At 38.5% G+C, this 17,378-nt stretch overlaps 2 protein-coding genes across 2 annotated transcripts; one reads left to right on the top strand and one right to left on the bottom strand.

Moving 5' to 3' along the window:
• Nucleotides 1–961: 961 nt before the first annotated feature.
• Nucleotides 962–10,131, top strand: slc41a2a (solute carrier family 41 member 2a). The gene is made up of 11 exons (XM_061036455.1): nt 962–1,041; nt 1,946–2,385; nt 2,925–3,032; nt 4,228–4,299; nt 4,421–4,565; nt 6,283–6,429; nt 6,610–6,757; nt 8,047–8,126; nt 8,490–8,621; nt 8,725–8,873; nt 8,952–10,131. The coding sequence occupies exons 2-11, from the start codon at nt 2,011–2,013 to the stop codon at nt 9,126–9,128; spliced, it is 1,533 nt and encodes a 510-aa protein (XP_060892438.1). The 5' UTR covers nt 962–1,041; nt 1,946–2,010; the 3' UTR covers nt 9,129–10,131.
• Nucleotides 10,132–10,878: 747 nt separating this feature from the next.
• Nucleotides 10,879–17,378, bottom strand: tmem170a (transmembrane protein 170A). The gene is made up of 3 exons (XM_061036454.1): nt 17,148–17,378; nt 15,590–15,760; nt 10,879–15,130 (listed from the first exon to the last, which is right to left on the bottom strand). The coding sequence occupies exons 1-3, from the start codon at nt 17,260–17,262 to the stop codon at nt 15,000–15,002; spliced, it is 417 nt and encodes a 138-aa protein (XP_060892437.1). The 5' UTR covers nt 17,263–17,378; the 3' UTR covers nt 10,879–14,999.

Here is a 17,378-nt window from a genome sequence, read left to right as displayed (position 1 = left end):
CCCATTATTACCTACTTTTCCAAAGCAATAAGAGCAATGATTGTCCTATGGTCAAAGGCGCCCTTTGACTTTGCATATACAATGAATATACTGTTTTGCCAACATACATTCAGTGTATGACAGTCTGTATGGGCTTCAGCTAACATGTTTCCACACCAGTGAAGAGGCCTTTCCAAAGCACAGATTTTTTTTTTTAAATTGACATGAATACAATTTGACCTGTCTATTCTGATTATGTAAAGTGTTAATATGGAGGATTTTCATTCAGTTTCAACTTTTAATAAGGAATATGAGGCTCCATGTAAAGGAAGCTACTGATGGTGCTCTTATAACATGCCATAATTGAGTCCATCCTACACACCAACATGGAAATCTGGTGCCCTGAGTCGCTGCCGAAGACAAACTGCAGCTGACCCCTCTATCTACGGGCAGGAGGCTGGACTCTACCAGGACCAAAAACTGTAACACAAGCTGTATAGGATTATCCAAACAATCTGTAGACACCTTCAATTTATGCAGCCAGAGTCCTGTTATGGAAAATAAAATTTGAACATATCACTCAAAACACTTCCAAAATCACTTCAACTCGTCCATAAAGCTCTCAATGGTCAGCTCCTGAGTACATATCGGACCTGCACACAGTCTACAACTCAACCCGGCTCCTCAAGTCGTCAGGTCTTTTAGCTGTAACCACAATTAGATCGAAGTCCAGAGACGGGTCCTTTAGTTACTGTGGTCCTTCTCCTGACCTGAGGTCCATCACAACTGTCTTAAAGCATAAACGTATTTATTCTCTCAAGCCTACAAATAGTAACTCTGTGTGTTTTTGTGTGTGTGTTTTTGTGTTTTTGTGTGTGTGTGTGTGTGTGTGTGTGTGTGTGTGTGTGTGTGTGTGTGTGTGTGTGTGTGTGTGTTAGGTAATGTCACACTGGATATTTAGCACACCATTCAGAGGACGGCAGAAGCCTCGAGGACGAGTCACGACTAGCAGTGGAGTGTGAGGATACACAGCAACGTTTCTTCTATGGTTTCCTTTTAAGGGTAAGGGTCTTTTCTATTTTCAAGCTTTAATTAGACTTAGAAATCTAGCTCTAAATAATACATTTACTATTAATCAATAAATGTATCTATTTGCAAATCTATACACATAATGATGTTGATGTTGATAGCTTTAGAAGAGATGCTGGAGAGACATAAACACAACAAGAGAGACTGAGCATTGCAAACTGTTTAAACTTCTTATTTTGCAGAGGGACATTTTTCTGTATATAGTAATCTTACTTTCCTATGGTTATTCTTGTGCACCCCGCAGCAGTACAGGGTAATAATAGAGCGATTTACACTTTTAGCTTTAAATGACTTATGTCAAAACAGCGTGGTCCTTTCACTTCTCAGGCAGTTTGGAGAGTGTGAGGATTATACAACACTTAATCAACATAACTATGAATACTGTAAACAAAGAAACAATGCATACTTTCATGACTTTTGACTTAACGTATATAAACTCTAAACTTACTGTTTTTAAGGTTCATTATTGAACGTTTACCACTAACAACAGTTTGGTATTTTTTATACATTTTGTTGAGAACCTCACTTGCAGCTCAATGACCTCAGTGCGATTCCTGATCATCTCTCAGGAATCTTAAATAAAGGTCATTGTTTATCTCAGACAACACAGCCTCAGTGTTGCTCATGGGAATCAGGCATGAAGAATGATAATGCAACAATCTGAGGCATCAGATGACTCTGAAACAGCCGTCCAGCCAGGCTCTCTACATACCAAACACACACAGCAGATTTCTCAAGGGAGTAAAAAGGCATAGACATATTACATCACAGTACTTGTTTTCTTGGACAAAGTCTTCTCAAGCAAATTTTGAGCTTTTGACTATTACATCTAGCGTTATAACCACTGTGTTGTGTCTTGAATATCTGACTGATGTAGGTGCCGCTGTTTCTCAAGAATCAGAGCAGCAGGAAACGTATCCTGCCAAATCCAAACGTTGAACTATGATGGTCCCAGGCCCACAAGAGGAGTCTCTACCCCCGAGTAGATCTGGTAGAGACACCAGACATCAGTATGGATCCAATCAGTCCTTGTATCACCACTCCGGAGCTTCTCAACATCTCAGCTCTAATGGGAATATTTCACCAGTAGGAGCAAGTCCCCACTTGGAGCCCCAAGTGTACACAGAGACGGATTATCTGCTGCCTGATAAACTCTACGGCAAGTCGAGGCTCAGTGCACCTACAAGGTCAAATGATGCATGTGGCTCCAGTGCACCTGCAGAGACAGTCTGCTCCATGGTGCTTCAGATCCTGGTGCCGTTTCTGCTGTCAGGCCTGGGGACGGTCTCTGCAGGGATGCTGCTGGAAGTTGTTCAGGTGAGAAAACAAAGGAAAGCCGAGCAGGACAAAAATGAAGTGTAGAGCTGTTTTTACAGCTTTTTGTCTTTCCAAATGACTGAAAGGAGACTGTATGATTAAAAAAACATTCTTGTTTGACTTGAAGTAAATTAAGACAGAGACAGTTGAATCAGTTAGAAAGAAAAGAAAGGTAAAATAAGAGAGAGAGAGAGAGAGGGATGAGATCAAATCGAGGAAAAGACAAAAAAGCAAGGCAAGTTTTTTTTATATAGCAATTCAAAGTGCAACACAAGACAGCAAAAGAAAATAATTTTGGGATGTCGTGTTGGAAAAGGGAGAGGAGAACTGGCATTTTGTTGGAGCAGGATTGGGTTTTTAAAGGCAGAAACAAATAAATACAAACAAATTTTAAATGTCAGAGTTGGTGTTTTAACTTTATCACCTTGGCTGAAATAAAGTTAAAATATTGTGTTTTTGTGGTGTTAATGTTGACTGTGGTGAATCCTCTAAATGAAATCAATGACTGTCTTTGGTTCTGTTTTTGTTTTTTGCATCAGAACTGGGACGTCTTCCAGGAAGTCACAGAGCTCTTCATACTGGTCCCCGCTGTGTTAGGCATGAAGGGGAACCTGGAAATGACTTTGGCCTCAAGACTCTCTACTGCTGTGAGTGTGTTATAATCACACACACACACACACACACACACACACACACACACACACACACACACACACACACACACACACACACACACACACACACACACACACACACACACACACACACACACACACACACACACACACACACACACACACACACACACACACACACACACACACACACAAACACAAACAGACGGTGACCCTAACATGATAAACACAAAAACATTGACAGGAGTAGCAGAGTTGAAGTGGGGTGAGAGTGAATAACACAAAACTTATTAACAGGGTAACTACAACCTCTTTCTTAGAATTGTATTTTTGCCATCTTACATCGCAGGCCTCTGTCCTCGTGTGAAACTCCTCACAGACATGTGAACACTGCAGCAGCAGAGGAACCTGTAAATATCCTGCAGACACACTAATGAAAAAAAAGAGAAAAAAAGTCCAATAATTCAGATATTCTGTAATCATTTTCATTTTTTACAAAATGAGAGAAAATAATGATTTTATACTTTTCATGATGAGCATTTATGAAAATGCCTTCTACTGTTGCTCAAAAGCTATTAATAATTACATGGTTTTTTTTTGCATTCCAAACAAACAATGGTAGTTTATTTTGAGGATTCACAATCCACACAGTTTCCCAATACGTAATCAAGAGTTTAAAGTACACAAGAGTAAGCAGTTGAATTCGAATCACAGGTATATATTTTGATGAGATATAAGAAAACACCAACCTTATCTTAACTTCTCAGTCCATTAAATTAATGAATAACTTCATGGTTCAATTTTCACTTGAAATTATCGTAAGTTTATCCAGTTTGAAATATGATGCAATATATGCAGTCAGTATATGTTTCTTTTTTTAAGCATTAGTGATATTTTTGTCAGTCTATGATGCAGTCTTAATCCAGTAATCAAGTGTTTCTATTAAGGTTTAGATTTACTTGTTTGGTTGCAATTAATAGAAGGAGTACAGAAAGGTCAATTATTCATGCTTTCTGTTTTGTTTAATACGTTAGCAAAGAGTATTAAAAATAACTACTCTGTTGTGTGAGCTGTTGCTGTACCCTCATTTAAGATCTATCCAGACCACACGATCTTCATTATCCAATTGAGTTTACCTGGTGTCATGCAAACGTTGATGTTAAAAAGTCTGATTATTAATGTATAAAAATGTATCCCATGTCATCAGGTGAATTCAGGAAAACTGGGCAGTGCCAGAGAAACGTGGATGTTGATTTTTGGGAACCTGGCGCTCAAGCAGGTACATTATCTTCTTAAAAGGAGAATTTCAACTTTCAATTAACACAATCTGTGTCAGTAACTGTGTGATTGTATTTATGTTTTTAAATCTAACACTCATTACTCTATCTATACTACTCCAGTTACAGGCCACCGTGCTGGGTCTGTTAGCCTCTCTAATGGCCACATTGTTGGGTTGGATGGCAGAAGGGAAGATGTCCTTGAATCACGTCATGCTGCTGTGTTCAACCAGTGTTTCTACTGCCTTCATGGCCTCACTGCTACAAGGTAACACAACCTGCGTTACCTTAAACCAAAGTCCTTACCTAAATGTTTTAAAAAGATGAGACAAGTTCACCGCACAAACAGCACCATTGCATCTATTCAAAACTTTTAAATTAAATAGAAAATTCAGTTAAATAGAAAATGCGTTCTCCCCTATCAGGTCCATCATGTTTCAGTGACATATTTCTACAGTAGCCCAGAATGGACAAGCCAAATACTGATAATAGAAATGGCATTTTGTGAAAATTTCACATCTACCACAGTTGTACTGCATGCTTTGACGGATGAGTTGAGGAGAAAATGTTTCCATAAGGTTTAAACTGCAACCTCACAGATGAAAATCAATCCCATGTTCTCTTCCTTTAAGTTTGCATACATAATTTATTCAAGGCTCATTCTCATTTGTCTGTCCTCATCTTCATTCAGCCCAGCTTCCCTTTGAAGGTTAAACATTTTTTAAAATTATTTCTCTAGCAGATTCCCAAATATCTGGAAACAAACTGCACTTGTTACGGAACCTTTATGTCCAGTCTAGTGCTCTGCTTTCCCTGGTACAACTGAGTGTAGAATTGTATTCTTGACTCTTGATTATTTATTGAAACATTATCAAATAGATTAAAAAAAATAAGTGGGGGGGCACTGGTGGCGCAGTGGTTAGTGCGCGCGCCCCATGTATGGAGGCTGCAGCCTCAAGTGGGCGGCCCAGGCTCACATCCCACCTGTGGCCTCCCTCCCGCATGTCACTCCCCACTCTCTCTCTCTCCCTGATTTCCGACTCTATCCACCGTCCTATATCTCCATTAAAGGCATAAAAAGCCCAAAAATAAATCTTTAAAAAAAAAAAAACCAAGTGGGTAGTAGTAGATATATTAAAATCATCATGTTGTTACTTAACTTGGCATAAAAACACAAAAGCAGTCAACACTTCAAGAATAAGGAGCATAAATCAAAACAATAAAGCTATAACAAATAAGAAATATCTGGTCAAATCTTTTTTGCACTTTTTTGCAACTGATTTAAAAGTACTTCTTAATCTGTATTAAACCATAAAAAGGAATTACAATGACAATTTATCAATTAACTGCAATAAACATAATATTCAGCTATTCGTGTTAAACAGATTAAATTGATTAAATATTCCAGGAATGGAAGAATGAGAATATGATATGAAGGTGCATCTAAATAGGACATTTTAATTCTACTTTTCCATGGGATTTTAAAACTAGTACGCAGAATCCCAGGTGATCAGCCCATAATTTGAATTTGGCATAGACTGTTTTTTTTTTTTTTAGATTTATATTTGGTGCTTTTTGCCTTTATTTGATAGGACAGTGGATAGAGGGAGTGAGAGGGGGAATGACATGCGGGAAAGGAGCTACAGGCTGGACTTGAGCCAGGGCAGCCTGCTTGATGAACTATAGCCTCATACATGGGGCACGGCCTAACCGCTAGGCCATCTGTGCCCCAAATTTGGCATAGACTGTTAACAAAAGTGCCACAGAGCCGGAGATATATTAAGACATTTAAGCCTGTATGCACAGCAGGTACTTCTAGGCTACTTTAATAATAAGAAAAAGTTAAGGTTAATTCAATATATTTAGGTCAAAATTAAAGAAAGTTTATCTATTCAAAAGTTTACCTGTTATTTCCAAAAATGTCCTCAGGAGTAAAACTTGTGAAACATCATAAGTGCTTAACTTGTCTTTTTTACCCTCTCCAGGCATTATCATGGTGGGGGTGATTATTGGTTCCAAGCGCATTGGGATTAACCCCGACAACGTAGCCACACCTATGGCAGCCAGCTTTGGGGACCTCATCACTCTGGCTCTGCTGGCCTGCTTCAGTCAGTGGTACTTCTCCTTCATAGGTGAGCAGAGATGAGTATAACAAGTTGGTCTGGAAGGAAAGTGAGAATTTCACTGTTTGTCCGGGGATGGTACATCAAACCCTAGAACTCACACAACCATGAGGACCAGCAACGTGACATTGATTTAGACAGATTCCTGGTTAAATAAATTGGATTAACCGTGATGTTTTCTCTTGACAGACATTTATCCCTATGTGTTGTACCTGGTGGATCTGCTGTTATTGTGCCTGATTCCTCTTTGGGTGATGATCGCCTCCAAACATTCAGCCAGTCTCATCCTGCTCCGCACTGGCTGGGAACCCATTATCACAGCCATGATCATCAGCAGGTACTCACCTCCACTTTCATAAACAGCTATATCAGAAGTTATTATGAAGCAAACAAGTCAGATAAATGTAAAATACTAGATCAATTGAAATGTTAATTAGCTGGTGAAATATGTTAGTAAATGTGGAAAATATGAATTATATACAACTCCACATTCAGAAAAGTTGGGACGTTGTGTAAAATGTAAATAAAAAGAATGTGATAGAGAGGAGGCGTTCACCAATCTGTGCAAGACTGTGCTGGAAAATAATGCAACACTTATAGAGCAATGTTTCTAAACATGAAGTGCCAAGAATCTGTGGATTGTATGATCTACACAATATCATTAAAAGATTCAGAGAATCTGAATAAATCTGTGTACACCAGGGACAGGCAGAAAAACAGTATTGGGTGGCTGTTATCTTCAGTTCCTTTCCTGCATTTAAAACAGACACAATACCGTAGTGGACATCACTGCTCAGGAACTCTAACACTAACTAACTTAAGCATTGTCTGTGAGCACAGTTGGTGGCTGAACTCTACCATGCAAACTGTATATAAACCAGATCAAGAAATACTGCCGCCTTCTCTGGTCTGAGCTGATTTCAAATGGACTGAGGTGAAATGGAAAACTGTCCATCTGGCTTGTTATCAGCACTCAATTCAAATGCCAGTATCTGTGATGGTATACGTGAGGGCATCACTTATGCTGGACCACTCAGGCTTTTCATGCTACTTTCAGAAAGACAATGCCAACCACATTTTGCACGTATTACAACAGCATGCTTTCTGATCAAAGAATTTAGGTGAAAAACTGACCCGGCTGAGGTTCCAACTTGTAACTCATTGAAAATGTTTGCAGGTTTATGAAGCATAAAATAAGACAAAGGAGACCCTGAACTGTTGAACTGAAGTCCTGCGTTAAGCAAGAACAGTAAAACATTCAAATTTCCAAATGACAGCACTTTCTTTCCTCAGTTCCTAAAACTCTTACAGTGTTGTAAAAAGAAAAAGTGACGCAACCGAGTGGTAAACATGAACCTGTCTCAACCCTTCTGAAACGTGTTTCTGGTATCAAATGTCCAAACTTTTTTTTAACATGGGGTTGTAGGGATAGAAAGAAAAGGTTTGACACTAGAGCTGGAGTTTGTTCTGGTGAACGTCATGTCACTGTTTAAGCTGATGGCCAGGATGTTGACCAATACTTGTGAGTGCAGCATAACATTTCCAAAAAATGTTCCTGTGTACTAGATTGTTATCTTCTGAATATGTATCACTTTGAAAAACATACTCTGGGTTTTCTTCTTTCAGTGTCGGAGGCCTTATTCTGGACAAGACTGTGTCTGATCCAAACCTGGCAGGAATTATAGTTTATGCTCCTGTCATCAATGGCAAGTTTTCCTCTTTTGACATTGTATTTATAGGATACTTTTTAAAGGTTAAACACGTAAGATAAGCTTGGACATTCAAATACTTAGCTGAACTCAAAAATGTGTCTGCCTAAGAAAATAAAAGTCTGCCTTTTAAAGTTACAGCAGCATATTGAACTGACATAAAAAAATAAGACCCAATCGTAACAGTGTTATTGCTCTTATAATATTTCTTTCAGCTTTTAACAAGATATTTTGATATTATCAGGACATAAAACTTCTCCTGTTATAAAAAAAAATAGCATTGTTGTAGGCTATATTATTGAACACATATAATGCAAAAGATGACTATGAACCTTCTCTCATCTTTCCCTTCATCTTCAGGTATAGGTGGAAACCTGGTCTCCATACAGTCCAGTCGTATTTCCACCAGTTTGCATTTGAATTACCCTCCTAGAGAGGTTCCCGAAGAACGTCAGGGCTGCTACAACCCATGTCGAACTTTCTTCGGAACAGGTGAAGATCCGCGAATCAAAACATTGGACTAAAGGCTGCATGTTTACCCTCCGCACCACACACAAACAAGCGTTTGATGATCTGTTAATCTCTGTCACGGCAGGAGCAAACCACCGATCCGCTCAGGTCCTGCTTCTTTTGGTCATACCTGGTCAGCTGGTCTTCATACACACCATCCACCTGATAAAAGGAGGTCACACTCTGCCCAGTCCGCTCTTCACTGTCACCTTCCTGTCTGCTTCTCTGATTCAGGTGAGTCCCATGTGTGTTTATTTTTCTCTGCATACTTCCTCTCAGTTAAACAGCATCACTCCTGTTTGTCTCTCTCAGGTCTCCTCCCTGCTGTGTTCAGCTGACTGCATGGTCCACAGTTTGTGGCGCAGGGGTAAAGACCCAGACAGTTACTCCATACCTTACCTAACAGCTCTTGGAGACCTTCTGGGGACTGCTCTCCTGGCTCTGTCATTTCTCATACTGTGGTGTGTTGGTGACTCAGGCAGTGTGTAGCTGAACATATTACACAAATCCTCATTGACACTAAGATACATACATAGATAAACCTACAAACATTTCAGGTACATGGACAAAGAAAATGGATATTTTTCATCCGTTCTTGTCATTTTGTTTCACATTTGTAAAGCTTTTTACCACCAAAATAACCCTGGACCTTTATCACAGGGGCTACTATTCAAGAGATTAAAGGTTCCTCCAGCCTACGCTCAATAATGAAGATTAGAGAGAGTCAGGTGACGGGTGAAGTAGGCTGTTGCTGTGAGTACTTCATCGATCAGAAATGTTCTAGAAAGTTCCTCCAAACAAGCATGGAATTTTTTTGTGGGGTAAAATTCAATCACTAAGATCATTTAGACTCTGATACTTGTTGCGGATCCACAATAAGTACCTCCAAAAGTTATCTGTGCCTGAGGAGGGGTAATAGTGGGATGAGTCCACTGACCTGGCATCAGGGGTAGAAACAGAGGGTTAATACGGGTACATTCATATCAATATAAAACGATGGAGCCAGCAGGGCAGAACAGATTGTTGTTTGTTTGAATGTGACTCACACACTGGGACAACATTATTATGATGTTGCACATTCAATGTAAAGGTATAAAGGCGCTTTGACGGCAGGGCTTCTTTACCCCACTGCTGCAGAATTGCAATAGAAAAAAGGCTACAGCTTTTCAGCTGTATGTTTACCAACTGTATGGTTTTACCTTCCCCGGTTACCTCCGCTTATCACCCTTTGTCTTCTGACTTCAGGATAAACTGTTCAGATTTTCTTGACAGAGGTTGGACTCAGTTGGCTTACATTGATGATAACAGTCCAGGTATGTCTTTAAGGATGTTCACTAAAACACTTTTTGTTTTTTCTGTTGTTAAGTAACGTGCACTTAACTGTAGCACACCTATTGTTTGTACTTTTTTAATCATACTGTATGTGGTATTCTGTTTGTTATGTGATGTACTGCTTGTAAAGTTGAGTTCAATTCTTTGTATTGTCATTTGTATTTTTAGATAGACTAACCAATGAAAACAGAACTGTGACCTTATTTTTCAGAACATTTTATAATTCATAGAAAAGAAGGGTTTTGTATCTCAAGATTATTTTGGACTGGGCAGACAAAAAATCTGTCAGCTAAAGGAATACACCAATTGATTTATATGCTTAAGTGTGTGATATAGAAAAAAGAATTGTATGATCAGTATTGTGTCTTAATCTCATCCACATGTTTAGTGGATACAAAGGCTGCAACAGCCTTTTGTTACTTACGACTCTATCGACCATTACTTGAACATATCTCATGTCTAATTTTTTCGTATAAAAGAGTTCCAAAAATGTTACCCAGAGGACAAATACATGACAAAGTTTAAAAGATATCCTGTCCTCACATTACACTTCGGGAAACTCTGTCATACAAATGTACAATTGTTTTCTTAAAATAATACTGACTGTTGGTCTCCTTACAGGATCAGAAAAAATATTAGTTTTTAAATTTAGTTTAATCTAGTTTATAAAATCCCTTTTTTGTAATAAAAATATAGAATCTTAAGCAGCTCTCTATCTGGAGACTTCTTTTACATATTGTATCATCATAGAAAGTGAAACATTTTATGATAGTTTAAATATCTTAAAATATGTTTTCCATTCTGTTTCATAAGAATATGGTAATGGATTTAAATGCTGTTAGAGTTCCCCCTGGTCTTCTGGAGAGGACGACAAAAAAAAAAAAAAACATGAACATATACCACAACATTATAGTTCAAACTTTTTTATTCCATGAAAATATTAACCATTGGCACTTAATTTACTCTGTTAAAATCAAAATTTTAAACATTTTGAACCATAAAAATGAACCAAATCAGTCCAGGAATGTTGGACCAAATCATGTGGAAATAAATGGTTCTGTTACAGCAGATCGTCTGTATCACCTCAGGATTCAGCATTTCATTCTGACATAACTCAGCCTGCCGTTAATGTGGTCGTCCTCCAGAGAGAATGCAATGATAAATCACAACATTAAATCAGAAGGCGGGTTCCTATTCTCTGCATAAATCTCTATTTTCACAAGGCATGATTGAGAATCCATCTGATACCAGAACAATACACTAAAATGTCCAAATGTAAGACAGGAATCATTATGAAAAATCCTGTTTATGAAAGAGAGTCACATTTACAAGATGTACTATTCCAGTTAGGATAGAGTTGTCATTTAAAATTGAGTTCTCTATGTAACTTCTTGAAGCCCATTTCATTTGGTACAACCTCTAAATGTAAGTAGTGTGTGAACTGGAACTTCATTTAAAAGTGAAGTCAAACCTGGCTTTTTTTAATTTAATTTTGCAAGACATTTCACTTTATTTTTAATAGCTCCAAGTAACTCAAACCATCCCAGGGTCGGGGCTCCCTCAATTCAAAGGAATACAAATTCTGAAAATGGCAATCAGATCACTTTGAAGTGAGTAACCGTGCCGATATCTCCATAGAGACACACAGGCAGACCAGCTGATGAAGACTGAAATCACTTTAAACTGGACATTTTAAAACTGAAATCAATGTCAAGGTGTTCACATTTAGAGCTGCTGTAACAGAACCAGAGAGCACACACAGAGCTAATTTCACCATAAAAAAATAAACATTCTCTTACAGCATAAAAGCAAGGCCGAGGGCTCACATCGACTATTCATCCAAACAAGGCTCATTCGTTTCCAAGTGTGTCAGACTGCAATTCAATGAGATGCTGTGATTTTTTTTTTTTTACTGCATCCATAGAGTCTTAGTGAGAACAAACATGTATACTTTCATTAATGTCCACTTCATAACTCCAGCTCACACAACATACATGGACAGTGTGATGCCACACACCCAGCTTTCCTCAGAAGGAAACTCCGATCTTCACTGAAATAAGAGCTGCAGTGATTCATCAACAAGTTATCAACTATTAGTTTGATTTATTTTGATAATCAATTAATCACTTTGAGAACTCCTTTGTAATTTGTAGTGTCTTTTCCACATTTCAAGGATTTTGAAACAAAGACGACTGGTTGATTCACAAACAGAGCTCTAGTTTTAATTGGATGTCGTGGTTCAGTGTAGTGAGGGATTTCATCCGGAGGCTCAGAAGCTAAAGACTCTGAACTGAAGTGTGTGTACAAAAGGGGGTGCTGAACTCTTTATAAAGTATGCACAGTCATCAAAGACAACCCATTAGTGTCTGATCATCATTCCATCATTCTATAAATTTAATTGTCTTCTCCTTAAGCCCAAAGTTCCACATTCTAGCTTCGATTTGATTTGTTGCATATTTACACGCAAATTTGAGACACTTGATATCGACGTTACACAACTGACATGTAGCTTGTAAGATACACATGAAGAGTTTAAGCCATCTTTGGTTTTGAGGGTTAAAAAATATTTTTGCAGGGACAATGAAGAGATCAGCTTTTAGAAAGTGTTCTGTGATTCCTACTACGGTTAATATATCAAAATGTTTCAGCTTCAAGGGGACTGCTTTTAATGGCCGATGAAAGAAAAAATAAAGCTGCAGTTCAGATGGCCAAGAAGACATTTAAGTGGCTGTGGTGCCTGGTCATGTTTGGACAATATTACAGGGTTGGAGATTTAAAATGGAGAAAAACAAAAGTATCAAATGGAATGTCATGTGCAACACCAGGAAAAGTGTTTAAAGCCCAATTATAGACTAAAAACAAATATATAGGCCTTAGACGGGATATTGGAAACATGGCCCTATCTTAACTTATCTTGGGTTAAAACATCTTAACAGGGACTCTGAATGTTTTACATTTCTCCAGTAGACTGGTTCAAGTGGCAGTCGCAAACTGGACTGGAATTTCACCTGCAGAAAACTGGAGTTGTTGGTCTACCGCTACCTGGATTTGTTACAAAAATATTGTGTTTGCTCAAAGCTAAACCTTAATAACACAAAAGTCACACAAACTTTACAACGGTTAGATAAAACGGCTCTGATTGAACACAATACTTGAGTAATATAAATACGTTCTGATCGAGGCAGCACCAGACCAGCGACTACTGTGTCCTGAATGTTCAGTTCACTGTTTCTGTAAAAGGAGTCAGCTTTAAAGAGAGTGGTGTTACAGCTGCTTCAAGTTATACTAAAAAAAGTCTTGCTCTGAAACAAGAAAAACTATCTTAACAGGCAGCGTTAAAACAAGTACTTAAAATTGAAAAACTGTGATGTTTTTAATTGCCACAAAGACAATATCCATTATAAGCCATCTCACTGCAACAGGCTGAAGCAATCTACCAAAACTATATAAAAACAACTTTTTGTTTACAAGATGATAATTTAAATCCCAGAATGTGTCAAAAAGGAACAATGTAGAAAAAGAAAATCCCTAAAGATGGCTGCTGAAATGATCCAAACTGTCTACCCATCTCACAGAGGGACTGTATGGCGAGTGGCAACTTCCATAAAGTGAATCTCACTCGGTTCTTTAGAAAACATTAAAAATGATCAGAAGCAGCCTTTCATTAAGACGAAGATGAAAAATAAATAATTCACAATGAAAGTAAAATCACTGAGCTCTGCCTCTGCTGAGAAACACCACAGTCCTACATGTCTACTAATATTGACTGCAGCTCGTTTTAAATAATTACTGAATCCTTCCCAAGCGCCCGTGTTTTAAACATTAATAAGTATTACATCTAGATCCCATAAGAAGCGTTTTCAATTGTACCTGTCAACTACCAAAAGAAAGTACAGGCCGTCGGTGAAGACTGTGGGGATTGGATGAGCCTATTAAAACAACAAGAGAGTGCCCTTTTGTTCAAACATTAAGCACTCATCTTGTGCAGGAAAATTAACTACAAATCCATGTTTGGTCATAAAGAGTAAAAAGCTCAAAAGGCCTGGAAATAAATTAGAATAGATTCAAATGTCAGAAAATGACACAGCAGTAAAACAACCTATTATTCATTAACAACAAACTATATTTCAATTTAAGGGGTTGTTCAGTGCTCGGAGCACACTGACGCCCCGTCGTCAAACCTCTGAAACAAAACAAGTCGACAATCTCTAAAAACTCAAACTGAATCTGCAAAACACTCCTCACTTGTATCCTAATAAAGCTTAGAGGGAACATGTGTTAGTGGCTCTGAACTAAGTTTGAATCAACCAGAACACACAGGCAGTTGGACATGAACTCATTTTGACTAAAAAAATATATGAGGAAGAAGAAAAGGAGCAGCAAGAGACAGCCCTGAAGATCAAAAACACTTTGGAAGTTAGAAAATAGAAATTAAGGCCTCTGAGGGAAAAAGCCAAAATCTTGCATATAACCATCGTCCTCCTGTTTTTCTGTCTCTCTGCATCATTGCACGAAGTCATACGGACAGTGACTGAGACAAACACGCACATGAACACAAAAAGAGTCCCTGAGAAAGGTTAGTGTCGTCCTGCTGCCAACCTGTAACCCCCGGCAACAGGGGAGCACAGCGTCCTGCTGCCTTCACTTCAGAAAAAGTAAATGATTATTCAAGGAGTTTCTCTTAATGTTGGAATAAGCTGAGAAGATACATTTAAACATCAGCTCATACTGTGTGTAGTGATGTGAAAGCAGCATTGTGCTATCCCGCAGTGGACATCATCAAGTCAGAAGGCTTAGTGCTGTTAACACGAAAAACACTTTACACTCTGTAGAAAGTCTTATATGGTCTTTGTCCATCAGTAGGAATTGACATCATGTCTCGGGCCTGACTGGTTCACATGTGTCCCAGGGTTTGACAGTAATCAAGTCTTGTTACCATGACAAACTCAGGTCCCGTTCAGGAGAAGATGTGTCAGCTGTCAGACTCAGTCGGCAGCATCCGGGCCAGGCAGGCTGGCCTCAGTGCTGCTAAAGGGTGGCAAGTACTCTGAGGAAAGAGATGACGAGGAGAAAAAACGACTGTCCGACACCAAAAACCAGAGCCTCCAAAGAGATCATCCTCTTCCCCGCTGCTTTGTACACACCTGCTATGGCTGCACCTGAAACAGATGAGGAAAACAACATCAGCATGCAGCAGCAGCAGCAGCAGCCAAAGACAGAAGGAGACACATGGGCAAAACCACTGACTGTTTTTAAGCAGCAGATCACATTTAAAAAGCGAATCACATGGGAGTCAAATATACTCTCACTTAAACCTTCACTCATATGATATGTATTAGCTAAGATGAACACTGGTGGATGAAATAACTTTGTGTGCCAAACTTAGAGGCAACAGCTCTTATTTCATATTCCAGATATTAAACCAACATTATAGTTTTTACTAAAATAATATATTTTACCATTTATATTGAACAATCAAATGACAAATATTTATTCCAGGACACATTTGTTATATACTGGATCATTTAAATGTTTATTTATTTAGATGAATACAACTATTGGATTGGCCTTGTTATTGGGAAACACCTTCAACACATATAAATATGCAGCAGACTTACTGGTAAGGACTCCCCCACAAATGGGTCCTACGATGCCCATTAGTATGATGGCGATGGGCATGAACCGGGCAATCTTGTGCTGTCGCAGTGTGGCGAGGGCGAGCAGAGCTGCAGGCAGGTGGAAGATGAGGGAGGAGACCGCTGCCCACAGAAACACGCCGTACCACATCTCTGTTCAAACACACGTTCATTACACATCACTTCATGCACGCTGTGCATTGGGGCAAAGTAGTTAGACCGCTGAAGTGTTCAGTAATGTATTATTTGTAGTTCTTACCTCTATGAATTATATACAATTGTAAAAATTTTTTTACAAATGTATGACCACTAATGAAAGGAGGAAGCTTACTGCGGATACAAAAAGAAGTAGAATGCTTCTATACATGGGGAAAACTGGATTATTTCATCTTAAAACAATGAGAATTGTCCTCCACTTGAGCCAATACAATCACGAGATCCCAGATCAAATTAACACTTTTCTTTTCTACCTTTTTCTTTTACACAAATTTGACATCAACCTTACTTTGGAAAGGTACTCAGCTGTCTACTTTCCTAAAAAATTAACCCTACCAAACATGCGTTACTTTCTTTTTTTCGACAATGTAAACATATTCCGGTGTTTACCATTGTCTGCTCTGCTACTAAGCTGCAAACACTCAAGAGTGCTGACGACCACTGAGTCAGTCAGAGCACTCTTCTGAACAAATAACATGTTAACACAGTTTCTCAATACTTTCCATGTATGATAATTCAATCAGAACTAAACTTTGTTTAGAAAAACAGATTTACAGTTTTATATAGTGCATATTCTTTCTAGATTGTGTATTCTACAGATAATGTTAGTTACAGGATGCAGTTTCATTTAGTCTACTTTAGTCTCTTTTGTCAATAATGAATATTTTTCTCGGATATATTTGAATAGAGCTACAGAATGAATGTTGATCACAGCATAGCATTAAGCAGAAGTCAAATAGTCATGTTAAAATGTAATGTGATCAAGTTAACAGAGCAGGCTTTATAACAGCAGTGCTTTGTATTATATGATCTGCTTCTTATATAACCCCAAACACTAATCTGTAGTACTTCCACTGACACAGCTACAAGGCATTTCTTACTACATTGAATTGAAGCTTCGACAGATTTATCAAACACTGAGTGTACACAACAGACTTCAATATCACTCAAATAATAGTCAGTAATAAGCCTTCAAACAATAATAAAAATATCATCTTATATTATTAAACCTCGTTGCCATTATCAACTATTTCTGCCTTTACACATGAGTGAAACTAATTGAACATTCAGACTATAAAACACAGCGTGTACATGAAGCAGGAAGTTAGCTAGCTAGCGTTAGCCTCACAGACGTACCTGCAGGATGCTAATGTATACATACTGGCATCCAAAACTTATCTAAAGATTATGGGGACACATTTTCACGTGAATAATTTATTGTATCCGACGTCTATTACAAGTGTGATAGCCCATTTAGCATTTGAGCAAGACATTTCAACAATGATACCCAGCCTAGCATACAAGCTACAAAACATTAGCCCACCTGAGAAGTCGCTGAGAGATGTGTCGTTGCCTCGGTGTGATCCATTTTTTCTCGGCACTAAATTCAAACCCAGTATCTGTTGGGCAAAGCCTATCTCGCTATACCGATCCTGCATGTCTCAAAACAAGTAGTTAACATCTACAGGAATGAAAGATGGCCAGCTGATGGGGAAACCATCAGAGTCGGTGACGGTGAGGGATTTGACAACACAACTTGTTGTGACGTAACAGA

This window comes from Labrus mixtus, chromosome 4, assembly GCF_963584025.1.
Source record: "Labrus mixtus chromosome 4, fLabMix1.1, whole genome shotgun sequence".
NCBI classification, from domain to species: Eukaryota; Metazoa; Chordata; class Actinopteri; order Labriformes; family Labridae; genus Labrus; species Labrus mixtus.
The sequence above is the reverse complement of the archived record's forward strand: the minus strand, read 5'-3'. Positions and strand labels throughout refer to the sequence as shown.